Source organism: Hevea brasiliensis, chromosome 14 (assembly GCF_030052815.1).
Source record: "Hevea brasiliensis isolate MT/VB/25A 57/8 chromosome 14, ASM3005281v1, whole genome shotgun sequence".
Classification (NCBI taxonomy): Eukaryota; Viridiplantae; Streptophyta; class Magnoliopsida; order Malpighiales; family Euphorbiaceae; genus Hevea; species Hevea brasiliensis.
In genome coordinates this window covers 23613899-23626462 of record NC_079506.1, presented here as the reverse complement: position 1 = coordinate 23626462, position 12564 = coordinate 23613899, and the positions used below count along the sequence as shown (strand labels likewise).

Sequence of the window (12564 nt, the reverse complement as noted above, 5' to 3'; positions counted from 1 at the left end):
AGATGTTCAACAACAACAACTAAACCCTAGTCCCAAACTAATTGGGGTCGGCTATATATTTGATGTTCACAAACTACAGAAATTTCAGTGGTAAAAAGATCCATAAAGAGGCTGGTAACCGTCTTCTGTCTTCTGTTATATGTGCGTATATGGAGGCATATATTCAGACAAGAAGAAGAAAGGAAAAATAAAACTGATAAAGACCATTCAGGATGGTAGAAGAGTCTTGGTGGAAGTAACACAGCAGCTTGATAAGCATTATCATTTTCACCGCAACATCACCCAAATAACTACTGAAAAATTAGCTATAATGGCAACTAAATCCAATTTGCTTGAGCATAAAGTAGTTAAAACAAAATGCAAATATTGGGACAATCGGGACAGTGGATTCTAGAAAATTATTATTTCCACTAAATAATAATCATTAAAAAGTAGTAAAAAGTACAGATTTGAAGGGAAACTTAGGAAACACAAGCAAGATTGTATATGACTACAATATCTACATCCAAGCAATGGTCATTCTTTCTACAGTCTATTCTGCACATTGTTTTACAATTTAATTACTTCAATCAAACAGAAGTTCAAGAGAAGTACCTTTCCCCTCCTTTTGGCACATGTCAACTGCCTAAATTGAGTGTCTAGTTAGCTCAAGTAAATTGCTGGGAAAAACTTTCTATTCAGATAGGCCCAAAAGAGATTAGAGCAGTGCTTTAAACATACAAGATTCATTCAGTTCAGGTTTTCAGCCTTTGCATCACAGGACAAACTTTTTAAGAAATGGTATGAAATCAATCTCGATGTTTGAACCTGGAGCACCATTTTATTAGAAGCTCTTCAATATCAGCATCCATTCGAGTTCCTATGCCTCCCCAGACCAACATATGAGCAAGATCTCCAATTGTTGAACCAGTTACTTCATGGACAGTCTTGAACCCAATTCTTGTATAGAACCTAACAAGCTAATAAATTAAGAAACAAGGTGAGATAATTTACAATTGATTCAGCCACCTAGGTGAAGACCCTGACTGCTACAACATCCTATAATATATATTTTAAAAAGGCAACCACCTTAGCTGATTGAAGAGTTACCATAGCTATGAAGGTGTTCTCCAGCAAGCCTAATAGTTTTCAAGCAACAAGGTATAATGATAGTGTCAGTGCTAATGTCATTCCTTGGTAACTTCTGACTGTTAAAAATTAAAATTGCTTATTCCTCAATAATTAGAGGCTACAACAAATTGCTTACTCATTTTTTCCCATCACAACTCACAGCCACAGAAAACCAAACCAGATAAATTTATACCCAGAAAAAGTAAAACACAAAAGGGTTGAGGAATTTAGCAATATGAAATTGCAATATGTACCATTTAGTGTTGTTCTAAGAAAAGGAATGGCAAAATTCGGAACAGTATCCACCACTAACAGAGCTGGTTTGATTTTGATAAATTAAAAAAGAGAAGCAATGGGAAAGGCAAGAACCTTAGAATGGTAAAGATCAGTGTCATTAATAGCAAGCAACTCAGCAGTTCTACACCCACAATCATATCCATACCGAATAGCAACAGCTCCAATAAACAAACCAATGCCGAAAATTGACCTCTCCATGCCCATCGTCTCTCTTCTCAATCTTATCGAATCCAAATGAAGAATCTTGCCTCCCAACCAAACCCTTATGAGCCCTTCAGCTCTTCCAAGCTCATTAAGGGTATCAAGACTCCTTGCTGTGATTCTAAAGAAAGGTCCTAGTGTTTTGAGCTGGAGATCGAGGTTCTGGGTCTTGGATGAGGCTAAAATGTCAGCCATGGTTGGTAAAGTTATATCTTTAGCATTCTCAAGTTGAATGGTGCTGTTTTTCAGGGAATTCAAGTGGGTTACTGGTGTGATGAGTGAACAGTTGAAGTGGGCTTTTGCTGATATTCTTGGATTAGGCAAATAGATTTTGGAGCATGGAGTTATGGATATGGGTTCCATTTATGTTTGTTTAGATGTGGGGTTGGATATGGAGCACATTTAGAACAGGATTGGATGACAGTTTTTGATATCAGTTATCAGAGATTGGAACTCGGAGAGATTACCCCCACTATTGCTTGCTGGGAGATCCCCTGTTTCGGATGATCAGAAATGAGGTAATCAGGTGATACGTGGCAAACACATGATCACCATTTGTCCAGCAGCTCATACATCGGCAGTCTTTGGTCTGCTTGGTTTAGCCATTTAATATAGCTGATCAGTTGATTGTTCTATATGTAAAATATTAATAAAAATAACTTTAAAAAAATAATAAAATATAAATAAATAAATAAAGTCATTTAAGTGTTGATAATAAAATAATTAATTTAATATAAAATAATAATTAAATAAAATAATAATTAAATTAATAATAAATAGAAATAAATTTAATTAACAATAAATAGAAGTATAAATCAATAAATAATAAAAATAATATAATAAAAATAAAAATAAAAAATATAATATAATATATTGATATATTACAAATGCTCATTGTCTTACTTGATAAAAGGTTAATTTACATACAATAACCACATCATAGCGGATATAATTTTATAATAAAAGTGTGATTCATTTTATTAATTTTAATATCTAATAGTTAAAGAATTCCATTTAATTTAGGTTAATTTAAGTCAAAAACAATCCTACGTCCGGAAAACTTGACTTTGAAACATTTTGATAATGCTCTTAAATAGGAATTCATAAATCAGAGCATATGAAGTCATTTTTTAATCTTTTTGTTAAGAGAATTATAGTAGAGTAATGAATTATTTATACAAGTTAATTATTGCAGCTAATAGATACCAATTATATTAATTCAATTATTTAAATATTATCAATCATTAATTGTATCTAATAGCAAAATCAAATATCCTCTCATTCTGATTTTGTAATATTTTAAACTCCGCTAGGTAGTTTGCATTTAGTCGGTCCCAAGTCCGGATAAAAAAGGAGAGTTGCGGTAGGTGATAACCAGCGTAAAAATTTCGCCACACCTTATAATATGGATTCAAATGATATAAATGTTGGGACGTACTCTACTTACAACGCTCTACATCGGAGCCCGGTGTGTAATGAGAAATATGCAAGGGTGTAGGGCGTTCACCAAAAGCGGCGTGCCATGCCGGCGCCCAGGTGTGGTGTTAAATGAGCAAGGGTTCCCACATCATAGACGGGTGTGGGTAAAGAAGTTAGTCCATAGGATAGACAGTGGAACATAACACAAGATAGATATAGAAAACAATAGAAGATATCATAGAAGAAGACCAATTAGAAAGGAACAGGATAAGAGGAGGATCAGGGTTGGTACTTGGAATGTTGGATCACTTACAGGAAAATTAATAGAGCTTGTGGATACCTTGGAAAGGAGAAGGGTGAATATTGCTTGCATTCAGAAAATTAAATGGGTAGGAGAGAAAAGCAAGGAAGTGGGTAATTCAAGGTACGAACTGTGGTTTTCCGGAAAGGAGAGAAATAAGAACGGAGTTGGCATAATCATAGACAGAACATTGAAAGACGTTGTAATAGCTATGAAAAGAGTAAGAGATAGAATTATACTAGTAAAGCTAGTACTAGAAGGAAAAACAATAAATGTAGTTAATGCTTATGCCCCATAAATAGGACTAGATAGTGAGAGTAAACAAAAGTTTTAGAAAGATATGGATGATTTAATGCAAAGTATACCGAATTAAGAGAATGTTTTCATTGGTGGAGATTTAAATGGACATGTAGGAAGTGATAGACAATGTTATGAGAATGGTCATGGAGGTTTTGGTTTTGGCAGTCGAAATGATGAGGGAAAAAGCATCCTGGATTTTGCTATGACATACGACCTAATACTAGCAAATATTAACTTTATAAAAAGAGAGTTACATTTAGTGATTTTCAAAAGTGGGCAACATAGAAGCCAAATCGACTTCCTCTTAACCAGGAAGACAAATAGAGCTCTATGCAAGGATTGCAAGGTCAATCCAGGAAAATCTTTAACAAGTCAACATCGGTTAGTAGTTTTGGATGTCAAGTTTAGGAACAATTCAAGTAAGGTAAAAAGCAAAGTGGTGGGAATTTAAAGGAGTAAAGTAAGTGAAGTTCAAAAATGAGCTTCTCGAGTTCGAAGCATGGAAGCTGGATATGGAGGCCAATGATATGTGGATACAGATGGCATCAAAGATTAAAGAAGTAGCTAGAAAAGTACTTGGAGAGTCTAAAGGATATGGACCACCCTCAAAAGAGAGATGGTGGTGGAATGAGGAAGTACAAACGGCAGTGAAGAGAAAAAGAGAATGGTATAAGAAATTATCTAAATGTGATAATAATTAGGCATATGAACAGTACAAGATAGCAAAGAAAGAGGCAAAAAAGGCAGTTAGTCAAGCAAGAGTACAGGCCTTTGAAAAGTTATATGAAAAATTTGAAACTAAAGAATGGGAGAAAGATATTTATAGATTAGCAAGGAGGAGAGAAAGAAAATGTCAAGATCTCAATCAAGTTAGGTGCATTAAGGATAAAGAAGGAAAAGTATTGGTGAAAGATGAGGACATTAAAGAAAGATGGAGAAATTATTTTAATGATCTCTTTAATAATAGTCAAAATGGTAATAGCGTGAATATAGATTATAGAATAATAGAAAAGAATGTAAATTATACTAGAAGGATTAGATCTTTAGAAGTAAATGAAGCACTTAAGAGAATAAAAGTGGGTAAAGCCTATGGACCCGATAAAATACCAATTGAAGTGTGGAAGTGTTTGGGAGATATGAGAGTGGCATGGTTAACTAAATTATTTAAAAAGATTCTAAACTTAAAGAAAATGTCTGATGAATGGAGGAGGAGTATTTTAGTACCTATTTTTAAAAATAAGGGAGACATACAGAGTTGCTCGAACTATAGGAGAATTAAACTCATAATCCATACTATAAAGTTGTGGGAGAGAGTTGTCGAGCATCGACTACGTTATAATACTTCTATCTCTCTCAATCAATTTGGCTTCATGCCCGGTCCTTCAACTATGGAAGTGATCTTTCTCATTAGAAGCTTGATGGAGAAATATAGAGATGTGAAAAAAGATCTACACATGGTTTTTATTGATTTGGATAAGGCTTATGATAGTGTTCCAAGAGATATCTTATGGAGTGTGTTCAAACAAAAGAGGATATCTATTAGGTACATACAAGTGTTGAAAGATATGTATAAATGAGCAACTACTATTGTGCGCACAGTTGGAGGGGACACAAGAGATTTTCCTATCTCAATTGGATTACACCAAGGATCAGCTATAAGCCTTTAGCTTTTTACATTAATTTTAGATGAATTGACAAAACATTTACAAGAGTATTCCTTGGTGTATGATATTTGCGGATGATATTTTTCTGATAGATGAGACGCGAAAAGGAGTCAATAGAAAGCTAGAGCTTTGGAGAAGTACTCTAGAGTTAAAGGGCTTTAAGTTAAGTAAAACGAAGACAGAATACATGCATTGCAAGTTCAGTGAAGGCCAAACTGGTGATAGTGAATGAGTTTAGTTTGGATGGAATGGTACTATCCCAAAGTAGTCACTTTAAATATCTCGGCTTAGTCCTTCAAGTAGATGGGGAATGTGAGGAGGATAGTCATAGAACTAAAGCCGGATGGTTGAAGTGGAGACGTGCCAAGAGAGTTTTATGTGATCGCAAGATTCTCAATAAGTTGAAAGGAAAATTTTACTGTACAGTCATACGACCGACTATGTTTTATGGTAGTGAGTGTTGGGCACTGAAAGAGTCGTATGCATCTAAGATAAGAGTTGCATTAAGGTGGATGAGTGGCCATACTAAACTAGCTAAAGTCCATAATGAGAGTGTTAGAGAAAATGTAGGGGTGGTGCCAATTGATGATAAGTTGAGATAAGGGAGATTAAGGTGGTTTGATCATGTGAAGCATAGACATACGGAGACTCCAGTTAGACAAGTTGAGCACATTAGGTTAGAAGATAGAAAGAAAAAAAAAAGAGATAAACTTAAATTGACTTGGAGAAAAATAGTACAACATGACCTAGAAGAATTACAAATTTCTGAGGATTTAATCCAAAATCATTTAGAATGGAGAAAGCGAATCCATATAGCCAACTCCAACTTTTTGAAATAAAAACTTAGTTGAGTTGAATAATAAAATTATTTTTAAATTTGTAAATTCAAATCTCAATAGCCAAATGATAACAAAATAATAATAATAATAATAATAATAATAATAATAATTAACTCGATAATACCATTAATAATATTTAATAGACAACTAATTGCAGACAGTTGAGAGATTATCATCTTTCCGATCTTTAGCATTATTCAAAATCACTCTTCTACTACACACTATTTATATAGCTAGGGTTGTATCGATTTTGGTAATTTTATTTGATATTAAATCTTGGAAATTTTGGTAATTTCATTTCAATTTGACAGCCAGATTAAATCATTTAAACTAATATAAATAATTAAAAATGATTTTTATAATATATTATTATGAATTTGATGAACTATAAATTTATAATTACATGGCACTGCAGTTAATGAACAAATATGATATCGCTATGCTACATACAACAGATAGATATACAGAACTCACCAAACAAAAAAAAAAAAAAGCTAGAAATTCTGATTGCTCTTGACAAAGAACATATCAATGGATGGATAACTGCCTTCCTTCGGAGATGGCTTGTGCTTTTTACGTGTGCTTCGGCCGGACGTACAAGCCTTCTGGGCAAACCTGAAAAGCTCAGACTTGTTAGATCAAATGCATTTTTCTTGAGTAAATACATAGAGAATATTCAGTAATGAGATTTTATGTACAAAACATGACAAGTTATTCCACTCTTAACACCCAACCACTTTGTCCAATAGCAGCTGCCCCTTTCGAAAGCATAGAATGAATTTATCATCTGATAATCAAGCCAGGCCCATAAGTTGGGATGGTGTTTAGAGGAAGTGGGCTGCCTCACATTATGTAGTCCAGTAATCAGAAACAGCACACAAACACAGACGCACATGTATATCATGGACAGATACCTTTGCCTCTGAATAGAAGTTCTTGAGTTGACGCTAGATTCATTTTCCTGAAGCCTCTCAGCAAGATGAAAATCAGAGTGTTCTCGTCTTTCCTCGACAAAATCTGGTGGCATTTCAATCCCACATAATGAACATTTGCAGTCATCTTCCTTAAAACAATGATATTGCCAATCAGGTGAGAAGACTGCCTCATTGCCCGTGATGACCTCTTTCTTTACTAAGTTTGTGTTGCTCACATAAAGCTTCTGAGGCAAAGAAGTTTCAGCATCCTTCGATTCGAACACTACAGTGTGACAAGAGTTGAAGTTACACTCTACTGTATCTGCATTATTAACCTAGGCAAATGCCAAAAAGCATCATAAAGCTAAACTGCAAAGTGAAAGTTATGATTATGGACAAAACTTTATGATTCACAGTGACACATACATTCTCTGCAATGTCATTGCTTAAAGATTCATGAGCTTCCTCTGCTTCAATGTTATTACTGAATGTGCAATGGTGATCTGCCAGATCCTGTTTATTAGTGCTGTCCCATGGATCTCTAGTTTCATAATGATTAATGTCATGGCTATCGGTAGAGAAAGAAGTTTCCAAGTCATCCATGAAGGGTTCATCGCCACAATATGAACCCAAGGAGCTTCGACCACCCATAGTTTTCCGAGATGCATCTCCTGATAGAACAAAGTTGGTAAGAGTTCTTTGTGTTGGATCAGATGGAGCACCTGCCTTGTCTTCATTGAAATGAGAAACCCGCAATCCTAACAATAGCAACATAAATGCTTTGTCATTCTATAAGCTCCATCAAGTTGTAAGATTATGTTTCTACAAGGTTCCTAGTTTAAGTTTATATATTATCACTTCTCATGTAAGAGCATAGTATAAACAAGAAATAAATTTTACCTATTAGTCTTAAAGAAATAGGAAGTTCAGCCTTTAGCAGCTTTGAAGCATATTTCAATATTTCTTCACTTGAACAAATATATTTTTGCAAGGTAACAGCTCTGCTTCGAACCTAAAGAATAAGAAATGTGAACAAACTTCAGAACATGAATGGCAAATTAATGATAACTGCAAAGAGAAGACTAGGATGGAGTTGGAATAAGAAACTACATGAAGAAATGTACTGCAGATAACCACAGTCTGTTGCAAAGGAAAAGGTCTCATTCCATTCCTGATCAAAGAAGAAATGGGTTTAAGTTTTCGGGACAGCCATTTATTTTAAAATGCTGAGTGTCAAGGCCACCTCCAGGGCAGTCAACCCTGTTTTTCCAGGTTCAACAGTAGGCAATGCCTCTTTTTTGTACATATAGAAGTAGGAGCACCCTCCTTACTTCCGTCCCAGCTCAAGTCCCAACTCCTAAACCATATCCTTCCCCAGGCAGATGATAAGAGGAGAAGGGTCACAGAATAGCAGAGAATCGCATCAGAATTAGGGATATGCATTATTTGTTTAAAACTGGACCAAACCAACAAAACTCAATAATTTCAGTACAAGGTTTTAGATTCAGATTAGTCAGTAATTTCTTAAATATTGGTTTGCTATTATGCTTTATTTCAAAAAGGGCATCGAAATAACTGTTTTTAATTTATCAATATATAGATAACAATGTTAAAAATTATAAAATATTTATAAGGACTTTTTACTAATAATATATAATCTTCATATTTTATATTAGGTTTGGTTAAGTTAAGTTTGTTATCAAATCTGATTCGGTTAACAAAATGCTCACTCCTACCAAAATCATTGATTTAAACCTTCCAATTTGTCCTCGAGTATTTTTTAGAAAACACCAGCAATAAAGTATCAGAACTACCTCAAAAGATGCAGTTTTCAATTTGAGAGTCAGTGTCCGACCACGAAGACCTTCTTTTTGCATGTCCGTACATAGCATATCTGCTATATCAGCTGCAACTTGAAGGAATTTTGGTTACTTTTCTATACCTTTGAATGTTAGACAAAACCTATGTGGAAGAATTTATTAGCATTGATGCCAAAAATATATTATTACTACATATCACAAAGCAATACTTAACAAAAATCTGATGTGTAGCAAAGCTGAAGAGAAGTAACCACTGTCAAAGCATTAGACAACTATAAACTCACCAAATGATTAAAATAAATAATCTGCAATCGCTTACCTAGTTTCTGATAGAGAAGTGCTTCATCATTTGTGGCAGAAAATGTTCTCTCACTACTAATACTTTTACGAAACTTGACTTGAGGGGTATCTGTCCTCCCAAGCCCCAGTCCCGCAGAAAGAAAAAAATCTGCAATAAATTACCAAAAAAAGCATGAACTGGTGAAAAATGTCTCCCAATTCCTTATGCCATTTGTATAACATTGTCATTTCAAATGCAGAAATTGCATTCACCACACTGCACATGCAGCCCGAACAGTAGCCATCTGTTTCTAAACACCTCAGATCCTTTTTACTTTTCTGTATTTATTGTTGCTATTATCTCAAGGCTATTCTCATTGTTATCTTACTACCTTCACATGAAATATTTCATAGGATTTCAGTGTGCCCAAAAAAAATGCACTAACCTGCTGTAGAGTGAGAAAATAGTGCGCAGAGGAATCCACCCTTCTGCAGTATCTCCTCACATGTATTAATTCCTAAAACATCCCTCAAAATATGTTCAGTGACCTTACCAATGCCTCCAATCTGTATAGAATTTAATGATCAATGTTTCAATCAAAGTAAAAATCAAATTAAGATCTTGTGATCCTATTTAAAAAGCAGTCATTTTTAATTGTCCTCAAAAGAAGGTAATGTACATCACTTAAATAAACCAGTAAAATATACCTTCCTTATAGGAAGTGATGATATAAATGTCATGACAGCCATCCGATCATTCGGTAAAACAAACTGTCCATTGGGCTTATTTATATCTGAGCAAACCTGTGGATACACATATAGACAAGTGCATATAGTCTTAAGAAAAATTCTGCCCTACATGTAGTAAATACAAAATAAGGACAAGGCTTTGAAAAATTCTATAGTTCCTTAACTAAATTTTGACTATTCTCACCACATGACATGACATGACAAAGGCAAGTTCATGTCTATCACACAAATAAAAGCCTTTAGCTTTGCAAAATAAAGTCACTTCTGTAAATTTATTCAAGATCCAAGACTAAAATAAAATGAAAACCCCTTGTGTAAATGTAACTAACTAGGGCTGTTGCTGAAATTTCTAAAGTCAGCTCAACTTACATTTGTCCTAATTAGCCAATGATATCCTCCATAAAATTCCTTGCAGCTTATTTGTCATAAAAAAAAAATCCCTTTATATTTGACCACCATAGCCCTATTTCTACCAACTTGCCATCCAATAAATGAAATCTACCATCAAGAGGTATCTCTTTAAGTCTCAATCTAACAGAAGTGTTCATTCTATTGTAGATGTCACTACTATAACTTATTTCATTGCTTTCCTTCTCACAAATTAAATAAATGCAAACACACCAAATGTTGATTACATGCAAGATAAAATTGCAACCATATCAAATAGAAACATGGGCAGAACCTTTGCAAGTAAACGATTTGGAGCCACTCCAGCACTACATGTTAGACCAGTCTCCTCATAGACTCTGGTTCTGAGTTCTTCAGCAACCTTATCACAAAAAACAGAATGAAAAGTCAACATCGTAATACGGGATTCAATATAAAAACAGAGAAGAATATGCATCAGCATACTTCTCCACCAGTAACGCCCCTTTCTTTGCACACACTAGTTATATCAAGATACGCCTCATCCAAACTAGCAGCCATGAAATGCGGATCATATCTCTGGAAAACTACAAAGAAGTATATGCTGTCAAAGATTTGCATACAACAATTTACATCATGAAATTATGTATTAGAAACACAAAAACCAACCTTTTCTAGTTAAATCACTGTAATGAGTGTATTTGTTGAAGTCTGTGGGAACAAAAATTAAATCTGGACATAATTTACGTGCAATGAATCCAGGCATTGCAGCACGAACCCCAAATTTCCTTGCCTAGAGCATATTTAAAAGCATTTGAGTAAAATTTGAATAATGAATCAAACATGTATGCAGTTAGACATTAAACATAGTTATGCTGTAACACCACAGTATGATCATTCCGAAGTTCAATGATAGTCCTCATTTGAAATTAAAGAAAGCATTTCACACCTCATAATTGGCAGTGGAGATCATGGACATACTTCCAACAGCCATTGGCTTGCCAGTTAACGAAGGGTCGCTTAATGTTTCAACAGCTGCATAGAAAGCATCCATATCCACATGTAGCCAAATCCTTGAAAGATCACGTGTGGATTCTAGTTCTAAAATTCTTTTATCAGCCACCTGTGATAAATTGCAAGAAAGTGGATTTATTAAAAACTCAAGAAGTATGATAAACCAGAGAAAACCCCTGTTGCACTTTTGGCATTAGACCCAAGTGAGCATAAATTCCCTAGTGCATTTCCAATACAAATTGCAACCTTAAACACATCATTATAGTTCATAACCCAAAAAAGTTGAAAACTAATGGTGAATATATGACACAAGTGGCATAGCCCTCTTCAGCTTTACCATCTGGTAATGAGATACATCAGCTGCTTTGAGCTTAGCACACTGGGCACGCATGGTCTCAATTTTCTGCCTCATATAGGCCTCCTTCCTTTCCTCATTCTCAAAATACTTTGATCCTTTGCTCATCTCATACACAATTCTCTGAACTTTCTCTTTGTCCACTCCCTCCATACCTAAAAACGATCACAACAGAGTACCCAGAAAAAAATCCTCAATTTATCAGAAATCCTAAAAATTTTCATGGCAAATTAAGAAATTGCAAAGTCAATTTGGGTTCCCACCAATCGAAAATCTTCAGTCACTGTTGAAAACCTGCAAAATTTGGGACTCTCGCAATGCTAAATAGTGGATTACCTGCTTTAGCGTTAGTGTAAACAGTGTGATAAGATTGCCATGGCCTGGGATTTTCTCCTGAAGACGTAATTTCACTGTTCTCCATCTCTGACTCTAGCTGCTGGCTCTGATTCAAGTACTTGCTCCACAAGGAGGAGAGAAGGTGCAAATGGTGAATATATATATATATATATATATATATATATATATATATATATATATATATGAAATGAGGGAAGTGGGAAGAAAGAAGGGAAAAGGCCGCCAAAGTTTGGGGGAATCTGTTGGACTTGAAGATTATATTCTTTTGGGTTGATCTATAGTGTGTTAATTGTTAAGGTCCAACTACATGTAAAAAATCGCTCAAAAAGTTGGGGAAAATGCTTTCAAGGAGCCTGCAATTTTGAATCGAATCAAATAGAAAAATTTTTAAAAAATTATAATATATTTTTAAAATATTAAATTAAATTAAATTATAAAAAATAATTGAACAGATCCAAACTAACATATTTATTTATTATATGATATTAATCATATTCTAATATTAATTTTTAATAATTATATTCTAATATTAACATTATATATATAAAGTAACACTATATCGCATTATTTTATCTAAA

At 34.3% G+C, this 12564-nt stretch overlaps 2 protein-coding genes across 2 annotated transcripts; both read right to left on the bottom strand.

Moving 5' to 3' along the window:
• Nucleotides 1-388: 388 nt before the first annotated feature.
• On the bottom strand, nucleotides 389-2187 carry LOC110648694 (uncharacterized). The gene is made up of 2 exons (XM_021803021.2): nucleotides 1480-2187; nucleotides 389-959 (listed from the first exon to the last, which is right to left on the bottom strand). The coding sequence occupies exons 1-2, from the start codon at nucleotides 1969-1971 to the stop codon at nucleotides 789-791; spliced, it is 663 nt and encodes a 220-aa protein (XP_021658713.2). The 5' UTR covers nucleotides 1972-2187; the 3' UTR covers nucleotides 389-788.
• A 4284-nt stretch (nucleotides 2188-6471) lies between these two features.
• On the bottom strand, nucleotides 6472-12125 carry LOC110648690 (DNA polymerase kappa). The gene is made up of 14 exons (XM_021803016.2): nucleotides 11966-12125; nucleotides 11612-11784; nucleotides 11210-11383; nucleotides 10930-11053; nucleotides 10747-10847; nucleotides 10577-10663; nucleotides 9853-9948; nucleotides 9591-9711; nucleotides 9185-9313; nucleotides 8860-8951; nucleotides 7946-8057; nucleotides 7472-7803; nucleotides 7046-7380; nucleotides 6472-6746 (listed from the first exon to the last, which is right to left on the bottom strand). The coding sequence occupies exons 1-14, from the start codon at nucleotides 12048-12050 to the stop codon at nucleotides 6626-6628; spliced, it is 2082 nt and encodes a 693-aa protein (XP_021658708.2). The 5' UTR covers nucleotides 12051-12125; the 3' UTR covers nucleotides 6472-6625.
• Nucleotides 12126-12564: the final 439 nt, after the last annotated feature.